At 42.7% G+C, this 15335-nt stretch overlaps 1 protein-coding gene across 1 annotated transcript in view; it reads left to right on the top strand.

Annotated features, from left to right (window-relative positions):
• LOC126094882 (lipase 3-like) overlaps window positions 1-15335 on the top strand; it is a 73433-nt gene that overhangs the window by 21740 nt on the left and 36358 nt on the right. The window contains exons 5-6 of the mRNA XM_049909519.1: window positions 4491-4605; window positions 10724-10970. Of these exons, the coding sequence (XP_049765476.1) occupies window positions 4491-4605; window positions 10724-10970 (362 nt within the window). The remainder of the gene's footprint in view (window positions 1-4490; window positions 4606-10723; window positions 10971-15335) is intronic.

Genomic DNA, 15335 nt, shown 5'->3' on the forward strand with positions numbered 1-15335 from the left:
TCCATCCTACATGCAGTTTGTTTTTCCTCGGTACAATGGCATCTACTACCAGGACAGTGGTAAATGTCAGACAGCTCTCAGAGTATGTGCGCGTTTCAAAGAGCCTCAGGATGAGTTTACCGTATTCGCCTGGCCATCAAACTCCTCTCATTTAATCCCAGTCGAGAATCTGTGGGACCACTTAGATCACACTTCGCGCCATGGATCCTCAACCGAAAACGCTAGTGTAACTGGGAGCACAGTACAGTGTTCGGCATAGCTCCACATCCGTGTCGGTACATTCCAGAACGTCACTGACTCTCTTCCTGCACGTCTCGCCGTGCTCTGTGCTGCGAAAGGTAGTTGTTGAGATTTTTGACAGATGGTCACATTAATGTGACTGGACAGGCTATTATTAGAACGTTCCTGTACGTCATGGAAATGATCACACAAAGCCCAGTCACCAAATACCAGGACACAAGAGTGTTCCCAGATAGCTTAGCTCAGCAAGCAGCAGCAGAAGGCGGCCTGTGAACAGAATCGCCGAGCGAGACCATCAGCTCTCGGGTAGACTCCCTGAAAATGGCTGAGGTCAACCAGTAGACGGCGCCCAGCTGCAAGGCACCATTCAGCTGCTGACAGCAATGTGACTAGGAGCAGTCCATAAACCCATAGCTGGTAGAGACAGCGTCTTTCATACTAGGGCTATTCAGAAAGTAGGGAACGTTTTGGCATTAAAAAAAACTAAGCACAAGAAATACATTTTATTATATACATCTGAAAGAGCGACTGACATACTACTTTTCCACGTTGTCACTAAACACATTGAGGCACTTATCATAGCGGTGGACAAGCTTTGAAAGATCTTCGCCGTAAAATTCTGCCGCCTGAGACTTCAGCCAGTGAGTCACGGCCGCCTGGAGTTCCGCGTCGTCATCAAAGCGCTGCCTCTCAAGCCAGATCTTCATCTTGAGGAAACAAGTGGGAGTCGCTTGGTGCAAGATCAGGGCAGTAGGGTGGACGAGGGAAAATTTCCCATTTGAATGAATTAAGGAGGTCTTTAGTATGGTTTGCCGTGTGAGGTCGGGCACTGTCGTGCAGAAACAAAATTTTGGACGTCAGCTTTCCTCGGCGTTTCTTTTGCTCTTCTAAGGCTGTGCAAAGTTTGACGGTGCCCGGCAATATATTTATGGTTGCTTCACGTTCGATAATATCAATAAGAAGCACACCTTGTCTATCCCAAAACACTGTCGCTATCAACTTTCTTGCTGACAAGTTTTGCAAACATTTCCTTGGTTTTTGAGGGGACCTTGTGCGTCCCCACTTCATGGACTGTAATTCTGTCTCGCAATTGACGTATTTCACCCAAGTCTCGTCACCGGTTACGATTCGATCCACTAATGAATCACCATTTTTGTGGTAGGCCTCCAGAAATGTCAACGTTGCCCCCATTTGCTGTTCTTTATGGTGTTCTGTAAGCACTTTGAGCACCCATCGTGCACAAAATTTGTGGTAGCCTAGCTTTTGAGTGACATTTTCAAACAACAAAGTCCGTGAAACTTGTGGAAAAGAAAGCGAAAGCTCCGTTATCGTGAGGCGAGGTTTTTCACGAATCGTTTCATCAACTTTAGCGACAAGAATGTCAAGTCACAATGCTGGAGCGACTACTCTTCTCTTCATCATGAACATTGGTTAGGCCATTTTTAAATCTAAGTATTTCTGGACGGAACATTCACTCATTACGTTGTTTCCGTACACTTTGCACAGTTCACTATAAATTTCTATGGGTTTCAGGTTTTTTGCCAACAAAACCCATATCACAGACCACACCTCACAAGCGGCGGGATTTTCGATTGCAGCGCACATTTCAAATTAGAAATATCGGAAAAACTAGACGCGCAGAGACGCTCCCGCTGTCACAAATGGATGCCGACTGAGCTGCCGAGCACGCACACATCAAAATATGCGAGATCGGCGCGCTCCTAGCGGCGTCAGACGGAAACGTTCCCTACTTTCTGAATAGCCCTCGTCTTTGGGCAGAATGACATACCAGGTCGACGACTGGCGTAGATTACTTCTCGCAGCTGGTTGCGGATGACAGACGCTGCATAGTTGGAATGGGTGGTATATATATGGTCACTGTGACAAGGACATCACTTTCAACCACGCATTCTACGGTAGCGGTTCAGTGCCAGGCTCGGACGTGGTCCAATCCGACTCAACATTGCGACATTCTGGCCCTCGTACTGCTCTACATCGTCAATATTCCAGTCTTGGCAGCAAGAAGTTGGGCTAGTCGTTTGGCAACCAGAGCCGCCTTAGTGTCAAGGCGGAGACTTTCGTCGTGGTAGGTTCGACATTTGCAGATTCTGCTCGAGAAACGTGGTGACAACTTCCTGGTCGTTTGTGTAGCAGGTTTCAGATGCCAATTTGAAAAGCAGTGGCGCAATAGAGAACTTTGGAAGGAAAATCAAATTTCAGAAGTAAGCAATAAAAACTGCATGCTTTGCCATTAACATAGTAATTATGTCAGAGATGACGAAGACTTGGTAGATAATCTGAGTGGAACGGACTGAACTGAGTTCTAAGCTGAATATAAGCAAAAGTAAAAGATCAATTCAATATTGTAAAATTAAATCAGACGATGCTGAAGAAATTGTATAAGGAAATGAGACACTAAAAGTAGGCAATTAATCCTGTTATTCAGGCAATAAAATAAGTCACGATGGGGAAAGTAGAGAGGATATACAATACTGACGATAGGAAAGCATTCTTGAAAAAGAGAACGTCGAATATATGCATGAATATTAGGAAGTCTTTTCCGAAGATGTTTAGCAAACTTGTAAGGAAATGCTGAAAGAATTTGATGAAAAATTATGTAAAACTTTTTGAAACATTTTTCATGGAAACAGCAGCGCTCGAAAACTGCCAGCAGTTACTCATCATACCTACCTAGAGTGGTTCCTGCTCCGAGGCACCGTCTCCAACAGTCCATATTATATTTTTCTGCTCACAAGAAGAATTAAAGTTTTACCAGCTGGTAATATTAAACTCGTTGTTACTGAACTAGTGTGTGTAGCGTCTCTGGTTGAATGTCTGTGAAGAACACTATCTCTATCGGCGTCGACGATCCCCACAGCCTACGTAATTTTGTACACGAAGACAAGTTACTCTCGTGGTGGAGAAGCAGCTGCCGAGTCCGACGGTTGCCTGTAAAATTCTTGAAATATAAGAGAAAGAAAACTTCTATAGGATCTTCTCGAATTGGAACACTGCCATTCGCATTTGGTCATTTGATGATTTTCTGCGAGTGAAATGAGTTCTGTTTATCAGAGAAAACTTTCTCTATGCTTCGACCGTGTGATAGAAGCGGGTTATTCCGCAAACATGGACCACCCGATGTTCCAAGTCCTATACAAGCTTGTAGTGCATAGTAGTTCCTCACAGAATCCTTTGGAAAAAAAATTAAATACGAGCAATTACCTTTAAAATGCAACAGACAGTATTCTGGCTGTTAGCAAACTCCACATTAACATTAAATACTGCTTATGAATCTCAAAAACACAAATTATCCAATATGGTGGATAACAATGACTGTTTCATTCTACACACTTCCTACACATCCTCTCGTTATCGTGTCTCGTAACAAAGTCCAGTCACATTCCGATTTTCTTACTTTCTCCGCTCGCCACGGAGCAACGCAGTGTCAAGAGGTAAATATTTTGCTCACTATATATATTCACTTTAAGCCGAAAACAAGTGCAGCTCGAATCAATGCGGTCAAGATTTTTCTTTTATTAAATTTTTTTGTAAATGATGAGCATGGCACAGCCGGCCGCGGTGGCCGTGCGGTTCTAGGCGCTCCAGACCGGAGCAGGTTCGAATCCTGCCTCGGGCATGGGTGTGTGTGAAGTCCTTAGGTTAGTTAGGTTTAAGTAGTTCTAAGTTCTAGGGGACTAATGACCACAGCAGTAGAGTCCCATAGTGCTCAGAGAGAGAGCATGGCACAACTTCACTAACAGAAGGAATCGTTTTAGGACATGTCCTGATGGTTCAAGGAATAGTCAATTTATTAATAGAGGTAATAATTGTAGACTATAGTAACCAGATTTAAAATTATGTAGGTTACAGCTGTTGTGTATGGGTAAAGAGGCTTGCACGAGCTACACTAACGTGGAGACCTGTGTCCAACGTGTCTTCGGATTAAAGACCACAACAACAACAACGACAAACAACACGACACACCTTTCCTTGGCGAACGAGAGTGTTATAATCTTATGTGTGCCCAATTTTGGTAGTTTTCTGCGATGAGTGTATAGTGTAGTGTCGTTTCTGGATTGTTGTTGACGGTGATAAATGAGTAGAGAGGAGGTGCGGACCAGTGCCGGCGCTTGGCCTGCAGTTATTGAACGGTACACTTGGTTAGCATAGCTGTGCGTTGATACAAAATTTATTGTAGCGTAGGTTAGTAATAAGTGCAGTGAATATGATCATGTGTTTTTATTTCACAGCATACATTCTGGCGGACGCTGGTTACGACGTGTGGCTCGGAAACGCTCGTGGCAACAAATACTCAAGGAATCACACTACCTTAAACCCGGATAAGAGCGATTTCTGGCAGTTTAGGTGAGTGACAAGCTTTCTGGATATATTAGAGAGTGAACACATCATGACCAGCTACTTAATAGAGTGTTGGCCCATCTGTAAAACCTGGCATAGCAGCGATTCTGCGTGATATGAGATGGGCAAGTCCTTGGTATGTTTCTAGAGATGTCTGACAGCACATGTCTATGCACATATCACGCTGTTCACGTAAATTACGGGCCAAAGGTTTGCTGGCCCAGAGCTGCCTATTGCTAGCTTCCGTACGTATTTCATGCTCCATTGGATTCAGATCAATGGCCGAGTGCACTAACCTCAATTAAAAGTTAGTTTTTCTTAAGCGGCATTTAACCTTGTTCGGCGCAAATTTCCGGTGCACCATCCTCGATGAAACTCAAACGAGGGAACTAATCCTGGTTGAATTTGAAAGTGGCTCACGGCCGATTAAATCTAGATGATGATGAGTTTATAAGCGTACAGTTTGAAGATGGTGGCGCGTTCCGCTGTAATGATGGACTCAAGCTATTGTATCCATATTAGATACTTAAAACGAACCCAGATAGTTCATTATGAATCAAACTTAATAGGAGTAGAATTAAATTGTGCCTCCAAGTGTGGCCACATTGCCTGTTTTTCTCTGAAAGGGGCACATAACAATCAGATTTACGCAATTTTTTGTATTTGTGCTGGTCGGAGTGGCCGAGCGATTCTAGGCGCTACAGTCTCGAACCGCGCGACCGCTACGGTCGCAGGTTCGAATCCTGCCTCGGGCATGGATGTGCGTGATGTCCTTAGGTTGATTAGGTTTAAGTAGTTCTAAGTTCTAGGGGACTGATGACCAAAGTAGTTAAGTCCCATAGTGCTCAGAGCCATTTTAACCATTTTTTTATATTTGTGGAACTGAAGTTCAGAACTAAAATGTACCTTTCCCAAAGCAGTCCGATGTAACCCTCAAAAATTCTCAAGTTCTGAGTTTTACAATCATAGTTAATACGCTAAAAAAACACTTTTTTCTGGCAAGTAGTGTGACTATGTTAGCTTGACTGCTCACTATGTTGGGGGCCTGGGGTAGATTCCAGGTAGATTCAAATTTTACAAAGTCAAATTTTAAGAAAGTTGTATGATCTGTATGTACTGGAAGTCTAAAATAGAAAAGGATAGAAAAAATTTAATTTGTAGTTTTTAGCTATACAACCTTGAGTAATAATCTTTTATAAACGATCCATAACTAAGAATTTTTGTTCCCCACGAAAACTAGATTGTTGTGGGCAGTATATACTTACACTACTGGCCATTAAAATTGCTACACCAAGAAGAAATGCAGATGATAAACGGGTATTCATCGGACAAATATATTATACTAGAACTGACATGTGATTACATTTTCACGCAATTTGCGTGCATAGATCCTGAGAAATCATTACCCAGAACAACCACCTCTGGCTGTAATAACGGCCTTGATACGCCTGGGCATTGAGTCAAACACAGCCTGGATACCCATCCAGCTTCAACACGATTCCACAGTTCATCAAGAGTAGTGACTAGCGTATTGTGACGAGCCAGTTGCTCGGCCACCATTGACCAGACGTTTTCAATTGGTGAGAGATCTGGAGAATGTGCTGGCGAGGACAGCAGTCGAACATTTTCTGTATCCAGAAAGGCCTGTACAGGACCTGCAACATGCGGTCGTGCATTATCCTGCTCAAATGTAGTGTTTCGCAGGGGTCGAATGAAGGGTAGAGCCACGGGTGGTAGCACATCTAAAATGTAACTTCCACTGTTCAAAGCGCCGTCACTGCCAAGAAGAGGTGACCGAGACGCGTAACCAATGGCACCCCATACCGTCAAGCCGGGTGGTACGCCAGTGTGGCAATGACGAATACACGCTTCCAATGTACGTTCACCGCGATGTCGCGATACGATAAACCGCAATCGCGATAGGGTACAATCCGACGTTTATCAAAGTTGGAAACGTGATGGTACGCATTTCTCCTCCTTACACGAGGCATCACAACGTTTCACCAGGCAACGCCGTTCAACTGCTGTTTGTGTATGAGAAATCGGTTGGAAACTTTCGTCATGTCAGCACGTTGTAGGTGTCGCTAATCTTGTGTAAATGCTCTGAAAAGTTAATCATTTGCATATCACAGCATCTTCTCCCTGTCGGTTAAATTTCGCATCTGTAGCACATCATCTTCGTGGTGTAGCAATTTTAATTGCCAGTAGTGTACCTTACATGATACTATTTGACATATATTTTGGTAGCCATTCTGCTACACAATCTACAACTTCTTATCTGCAAACAGCAAAACGTAATTTTTATTTTTTTATTTATTAGGCATTTACAAACGGAAATTAGTAGATATAACGCTTTTCGTGTGCAACTTACGGTTTTGAAATTGTGGTCTTTCACATATGTTGTTGGCTAAGTGAACAGGCAGATTTCGTGACCTATGGCCGCTTGACACTACACTTTCTCTGATTTTTCAAAACATAGGCAGAGTTTTCGCCGCCATTACGTGTTGTTGTGGCTGTGTAGTATGCATTTGTTTCGTTGCCTTTTGGCTGGGTGAGGCGCGCGAATTTGAAGTGTGTTTGGCATCTGTGGTGTTTGGTTGTTGGAGTGTGCGTGTGTGTGTTTTTCAACTTTGAAAATAAAAAACATCCGCAGGGGCCAAATCTGAAGAATACGGAGGATGAGGCAGCACAGTGATTCCGTTTTTTGTGCAGTAGTCACGCACCAACAGGGATGAATGTGCGATCTCGTTATCGTGATACAAAAGCCATGAATTGTGTCGCCACACTACGGACCGTTTCCTCCTCACATTTTCCCGCAGGTATTGTAACGCGTCCAGATAGTACTATCGATTTACAGTTTGTCCCTGCGGCATGAATTCATGATGAACTAATCCTTCAGTCAAAGAAAACTATCAGCATGGCTTTTCACATTTTGCTTGACCTGAAGAGTTTTTTTTTTTTTTTTTTTTTTTTTTGTCTTGAAGAAGCTTTTTCGGTCCATTGTGAAGACCCATTGGTCTCAACATCATACCCATAGGCCCACGTCTCATCACCAGTTATGATGCTCTTAAGGAATATCTCGTTCTCATTTGCGCAAACGTCATCGGTAGTCTTTGAAGGGTGTCCTGAACGAGGGCCATCCTTAACTTCTGTCAAGCCATTTTTAAATCGTATGAACCAATCGTAGCACCGAGTACGACTTAAAATCCGTAGGCTTCCTGTGTGTCTCTGAAAAAGGTTTTCTTGAGTTTCATACAAAATATAATTCAGACTCGTTGCTCTTCTATCTCTGCCATCCCGAAATTAGCAAACATTGCTACACAACGCTCTACTCAATACAGCACTGAACAATAACTAACAGACATACAGCAATTACCCTTCCCGCAGTTACAGGTTAAACGCAGGCGTGAGCAGGGATGCCAACCATAATTCGCTCCAACACATCGTTGACGCGAAATTACGAATGTTCCGGAATTTTGTAACATACCTCGTATAACACATATTTCAGTTCAAATCCATTGTCGAATAAAATGTGCAGTGTCCTGAAGAATAAGATCATTTTATTGGAAAATGAGATAAAAGTAATTCATCATTGTGGGAATATATGACAACAAATTCAGACAAAATAGTCACATCAACACAAAGAATACCCCTCCCCAGCGGGAAAGCAGGCGTGTATTGTCGCATGCAAACCATCATAAAGCTCCAGTATGGTATGCTGTGGTACATTGTGCCATGCGTCTTGCGCCTTTTGTTGCAATTTGGCAGTGGTTCTTGCAGGCCTTGAAGAATGAGTAAGTTCCTGCCTCATCACGCCCCGTAAGTGTTCAGTTTGTGAGAGCTCCGGTGATATTGCTGGCCAGGGTAGCTGTTGTACATCACAAAAAGCTCTGCAGGTGTGGGAATGTTCCGCTAACCACTGCTGAATGCAACGACAAACTACTGACACACTGAGCCCAACATGTTCAGCAGACGATCGAAAGAGCCATCCAGCTTCCTACAGGCTCACAATGCGGCCCAATTCAAATGGCTGAAGCTGTTCAACAAGAGTATTCGTTGGTGGGCGATGGTTGTACCCTAAAATGGACGTCGCAGACACTGTTCACAGTAACTGCTAAGTTAGCGTTCGTGGAGTCGTAGCGCCTGCACTGTTCACAGCCACCATCTAGGATCTTGGTGTGAGATGTGAAGACGGTCTAAAACATACCCAAACCGGAAATAACATTATTATTTTAGATGCATCAACAAGTAGATTAAGATTGTACAGTTTCACCATTTTATGGCATGCACCTTGTTGGGGAATCATAATATTTCTGTCAACTGCGGTAGCTTTCCCTGTTCGTAGATGCTATACACCAGATTAGCTTTCCTCTTTATTTAAAAAGTTCAACTGGATTGTGGTCTATACCAGGATTTTCGTTGATTTTCGGTTTCTTCAGAGCTATTTCATACAAATCTTTGAAGATAGGTTCTCCTAGGCTATTTGCATCTTCTTCTGTTTCCCCTTGATAATGTTGTTAGACATTTATTCTCCGTTGTACAGTTTTCTGAAATACTATTTCCATCTTCTTGCAAACTCTAAAAGCAGCAACCGACAACGCATGACGGTGCACAAATGAAGCCCTTCGTAGGAAATGCACACATTAGATTGAAATTCATCAAGCGGATCATAAGCAAGTGAAGCTTCATCAACACAGCGTTGCTTACAAACTTATCGCTCTATCAACAATTGAGTCTTGTTAGTCAATCTTTAACACTGCTGGAAATAACTAACAAAAGAGACAGTGTTTTGAAGATAGCCTTCGCCGTTCCTAAACGGCTTGTTAAGCGGGAGAAAAAGTGTTGAAGACCTGATCAACAATCTCCAGTGCGATATGTATTAAACTTTTCAATCTTCTTCTATGTGTATTCTGTCGTCTATCTATCTTCTGTAGATATACCGTAGAAACTGAAGTCTCATATTGCTATTTTGTCTTTATGTTCGGACTAAACGCAGGAGATACTGTAACGGTTTTGACAAGATTTTCACCAACAGGCAGACTGATTTATGAGAAAGGTATGTTTGTATAATTTATAGACATTTCGTGCAAATTGGCTGAACAGTGATTAATTGCGCTCCCTAGCCTCTGAAAAAACGATACCATTACCATCTAGTGGTGAGTGGCAGAACTTGAATCGCAGTAGCTCGTGCGGTCTGGAGCTGTTGCGTAGCAAAGGGTGTTTTATACCAATTTTGCGTAGCTGATGATGCTTGCTTCATACCAATGTTGTGTGATAGAATTTGGTTCACACACAAGTGGTGTGGAGAGGTGCTTCGTACGAATGTTACGAGGCAAAGGGTGCTTTGTATCAATATTACGTGGCAGAGGCTGCTTCACCCCAGTGCTGCACAGCAGAGGGTGCTTTGTACTGGTGGTGTGCTGCAGAGGACACTTCATACCAAAGTTGCGTGGCAAGGGTGCCCCCTAACGAAGTTTTCTGCAGAGGGTAATTCATGCCAGTTTTATTGGCAGAGGGTGCTTCGTACCTACGTTATTTTGGGAATTATTGGAAAACTTGACGTGTTACTAGTGTAACATGTGAAGTCGTAGTCACTCACTCGGTGTAGTCACTTGATTAACTAACTGCACTGAATATTTTATTAGGACTTACTGTGTTACTTTTCCAATGAGACACAAGACTTTTAGTTATGATGATGACGCTCCGGAGCTGAAACCGCTTAACAGTAATTTTCTGTCGAATGCGATCAAGGCATTTGCGAATAAAAGAGTGAATTGCAAATACACTGCGTGCTCCAGACGACAATGTCAAATTTCATCGAGGACTGCATTACTTGCACTCACTGTTAGCGTACATAGATCATCCCAAGATGTCAGCCAACAAATGTCTTCTCCCCCGTGATTTATTGAGTAATGCTTGTGACAGTAATATTAAAGTTATTAAAACTTAACAATCTTAAATCTTCTCGTGCTCCAGCACAGAATGAAGCAAGAAAGAGGCAAACGTGGTGAGGTTGCACTGGATGCGCATTGCCACACACCGTAAGATGACTTCCAGAGTACCGCTGTTGCGTTAGAAGCAGATTCAGCTGGAGGGTTGTTGATATTTCCTCTTTCTTGAACAGTTGGCACGAGATCGGCTACTTCGACCTGCCCGCCATGATCGATTACATTCTCGATCAGACTCGGCGAACTGATCTGTTCTACGCCGGCCACTCCCAGGGCACCACATCCTTCTACGTCATGGCCTCTACGCGCTCCGACTACAACGCCAAGATTCGCGTCATGTTCAGCCTGGCCCCTGTCGCCTTCATGGATAACATGGCCAGCCCTCTTTTCCAAATCCTGGCACAGTTCGTTGAAATCTTGTCGGTAAGTACGTGTGTGTGTGTGTGTGTGTGTGTGTGTGTGTGTATGTGTGTGTGTGTGTGTGTGTGTGTGTGTGCGTATGTGTGCGTGCGTGTGTGTGCGTGAATTCCTAAGGGACCAAACTGCTGATGTCATCAGTCCCTAGACTTACACACTGTTTAAACTAACTTGTGCTAAGAACAACACACACACACACACCCATGCCTGAGGGAGGACTGATGACTGGAATCTCCGTCGTGGGGGGCGGGAGGGGGGGCGCGCAATCCGTAACACGGCGCCTCTAACCACGCGGCCACTCCGCGCAGCGGTAAGTATGGGCTTATTTGCGATATTTAACATAGTTTTGGTCTTTTTTTCTTCTTTAGGGCCCGCAACAGAAACGTCACTAGGCAGCTGAATGACACGTTTTTAAAATTTGTCGCAACTATTGCAGATCATTTCCATGCAATTTTTACGTAAGCAAATTATGTCCTGCACCGATTTTAAACCAGTAACATCTACGCCAAGTTTCATCTACATCTACATCTACATGGATACTCTGCAAATCACATTTAAGTGCCTGGTAGAGGGTTCATCGAACCACCTTCACAATTCTCTATTACTCCAATCTCGTACAGCGCGCGGCAAGAATGAACACCTATATTTTTCCGTGCGAGCTCTGATTTCCCTTATTTTATCGTGGTGATCGTTCCGCCCTATGTAGGTCGGTGTCAACAATTTTTTTCACAAGTTTGATTTTATTTATTTATTTACTTATTTATTTTCGAGATTCTGATTTTCACCGATGCCTTCGTACTTAACAGATACAGCTTAATGTTGTCGATCGTATTTTAATTGTTGTAACTGGCCCTTCAACTGCTCAAGAACACCCTCGCTGGCCTGCGTTGTCAGTAACAACGCTTGTTAAATTAACGTCACGTCACTCGCTCAACTGTGCTTTCCAATGCGTGTAGATATCAGGCCATGTCAGTAACCGCAACCAAGGAAACAGACAGCAAATGAAAAGCAAATTTAGCGACACTGATTTAAGCTCAGGTGAAACATGCGAGACGGTGTGAAAAACAAGTCCCCAGACAGAAAACACTTTACAGAGATATACGGATGTTGTGCGTAAAAAATATTTTCTGAAAGAAGTGTCCCTGTTCAGGCTAAATCACACGATAAAATTCGTCACATTTAATGCATAAAGAAAGTAGATAATCTTAAGAAGGTGCTTGAAGATTAAGAAGAGGCTGCCCTGTGTCTTAGGCGTCTCAACCCATTTTGTCACAGCAATCCAGGTGATGAATGGATTCAATGTGCAATTTGTTGCCAGTGGACACTTCTGTCACTTGTTAAAACTGGAATAAAAGTTGAATTTTTTATGAATGTTTGAACTGTGAATATTCTATCCGACACTCAGACGAAGACTGACAAAAATTCTGGACATACTTTTCTGTCACACTGTTATTGCGACAATGGGAACAAGATTTATGATTGTAGTTTTTGTCATAAAAGTGTTGGAATTAATATTAAAATAGACTTCGAGTATTAAAATCGATATATTTTCAATCAAACAACTAACGTCGTCAGTAAATTAAATGATGAAATCATATAGACCAACTTGCCCTAACTGCTGGGCCAACTTGCCTCGTGAGTGGGGTAGGTTGTCCCACGTAGTATTATTGTGCTAAATATTTTTTATGATTAGACAAACAGTGAGGAGTCTTAATTATTAAGTTATAAAATGCCGGAATAATGTACCACATAAAAAAATCTAAGGAAACATTTGAATTACAAGTTGGAAAATACCAAGAAGAAAAAGTGGGCCACCATGTCCCGGTCTTCCCTACTATTTCTTCCTTTATAGGCATAGTACTGAAGACAGTTTTAAAAAACGATCAGTTTCTTCATATACGGCACTACTGCCGTATGTTTATGCTGATCCACGGTGGATTTTTTTACAGAAGCCAAAATAGGCGGACTTTATAGAGTTCGATGCGTCTAACACGAATATGACGATTAAAATTATCTCCTAGCTCAGGGTAATAAGTAAGCTGGGACTCAATTGAGCTTACTTAGTATATTGCCGCCGTTTCTTTGCCTTCATGTTGTGGGTGGTGTCTGGCGCTTCTCTATGTGGCATCCAGCAGAAATCACCCGTCATGTCACTAATCCACGGTACTATGTACCGCTGTTCCATGCGAGAAATATCCTGGTCGAATTGCTCTCTGTGTTCAACACTCCCTGGGAAGACATCGAGGTGAGTGTAAAGGAAGCGCATCCGCACGGTTATATTGCCACCGGTGACATAAGCACGAATACTTTCGTCCACTAGTCCCTGTAAATTTCGGCTCTCCGGTTTCCCAAGAACAACGTCGTCATACTACGACAGCAGTGCCCCGCTTGCAGCTGATCAGGTGTTAGAGCAGACTCAAGTGTATGTCTCCCAACAACCGGCGCATCTGAGGCCGAATCCTTCGTGATCACCTCTGTGCTGAGCTGTGAAACTTCTTACACAGTTACCGAAATGCTGCTACATTCCTGTGCACAGCCTTAACAAATGCTGTCATAAGTCCAAACGCAATGTGCGATGATTGGAGGACAATTTTTTTCGGATGCACTAGAGATTCGGCAACATTTATTTTCTCTTGAGCGACTGTCTCATTTACACAGGTAGCAGCAAATACTTAGTTTAAGCATCCTGAAAATCCAACAGCATTGAAATGACGTTGAAGTCTCCAAATACCAGCCATTCATGTTCCGAATAACAACAGATTCGACACGGTATAACTTTATTTAGCTAATTCAGCATATGCATCAGGGATGGATGGCCTTTGATTACCACTATCTAATAGTGCTGCCTTTCACCTTGCTTTTCAGCTATCTACATAAACACTCCACTTTTCTGGCTTGTATGTAATGTTCAGGTCTTCCAAGAAATTGTCAATGTCAGTTCAGCAATTTACATTGCCCTCGATACTGAAACTAAACTGAAGTCTTCTCTGATGCTTCCGAAACACAAACAGACGTACTGTGTCAGCGATCCACAGGTGCAGTCATGAGACCAAGAGTTGGGCTTTGCGCATTGGAAGATCTACATCCGTGATCATATCACTGAGTTCACACTGTGTGATTTTATGTGATTATCTGGATGACCATGTTGGTGTAAATGTAACAGCAGAGTCACTGACATTTTTTCGGCTTTATGTGTCCGTTCAGCATAGTCGTTCGACGGTGGGATACGTGGGGGAATAGGAACTGGTAGTTCTTCGTCATAAGCCACCGACCAAATGACAAGTGGGATGTCAGGGTACTAAATACAGTTTTCTTCGAGGTCTTGACTTCTTCCCTCAAGCAAAGTACCTTACAAAAGTAGGAATCTGACGCAAGATTTGTCATTTCACGCCAAATAACAGAACTCCATGGAGACGTTTTTACCGTGCATCCAAATATTCAGTGTAGACGAATACGAGATGCAATACATGAGCGGAGCCCACGATTTATCTTGATCTGCCACTCTACACCCGAAATACAAGTCGTATGTATGTCTCGCTGCTTTCGGCAATGGTCGCCTTCTTGAACCACAATTAACGTATGCACAAAAGTAACAAAATTTTTCAGGTTTGTTACTGCAGGTGCGGGGCATTTTTGTGAAAACTTAACACAGTTATTCAGTTCCCACATTTCACATCACATACTCGTACATTCACTGTCAACCGTGGCGACTTTCGTTCAAGTAACAAATGAACCAACGCAGCACAAGAGCACTAAGCCGTGGAAAATGACAATTGAAATCCTGTCTTGCTTCTACATTCAACACTGCCCATCTGACTGAATTGAAAGCACCTGAGTTATGGTGCAAAGCAGTGTTTGCCAAATTGTATTTTGAGTATCCACCTCACTTCGTCACGGTGCGTCTGCATGTAGCCCTTATGATGTCCCATAATAGTGACCACGAAACGTGAAAACCTCATTTACTTGTGACCCTGACCTAAGAGATAATTTTAACCGTGATATTCGTGGTCTATGCATCTATATCTATAGTACAGCTACTTTCGTTCTGTAAAAAATAAAAAGTTAAAATCTGGATCAGTGTTACTGAAAGACATTTTGAAGTTTTCTACATCGGCTATTCTTCACAAGTATTCAATTTGTTCTGTCTTGCACTATTGGCCAATTGTGCTAGATAAAATAAACTGAATACTTGTGACAAACAGCCGAGGTGATAAATTTCAAAATGTAATTTAAATAAAATTTTTCTATCCTTCCTGTTGTTAAACACAGCATCTGAGAAAAACAGCTTTTTTCTATGACGTTTATATCTGTCTACGGTCAGAAACTACTTACTGGATATACTGATTTCCATTGTAAAACCATTATCCATAC

The sequence above is a fragment of the Schistocerca cancellata genome, chromosome 8 (genome assembly GCF_023864275.1).
Source record: "Schistocerca cancellata isolate TAMUIC-IGC-003103 chromosome 8, iqSchCanc2.1, whole genome shotgun sequence".
Lineage (NCBI taxonomy): Eukaryota > Metazoa > Arthropoda > Insecta > Orthoptera > Acrididae > Schistocerca > Schistocerca cancellata.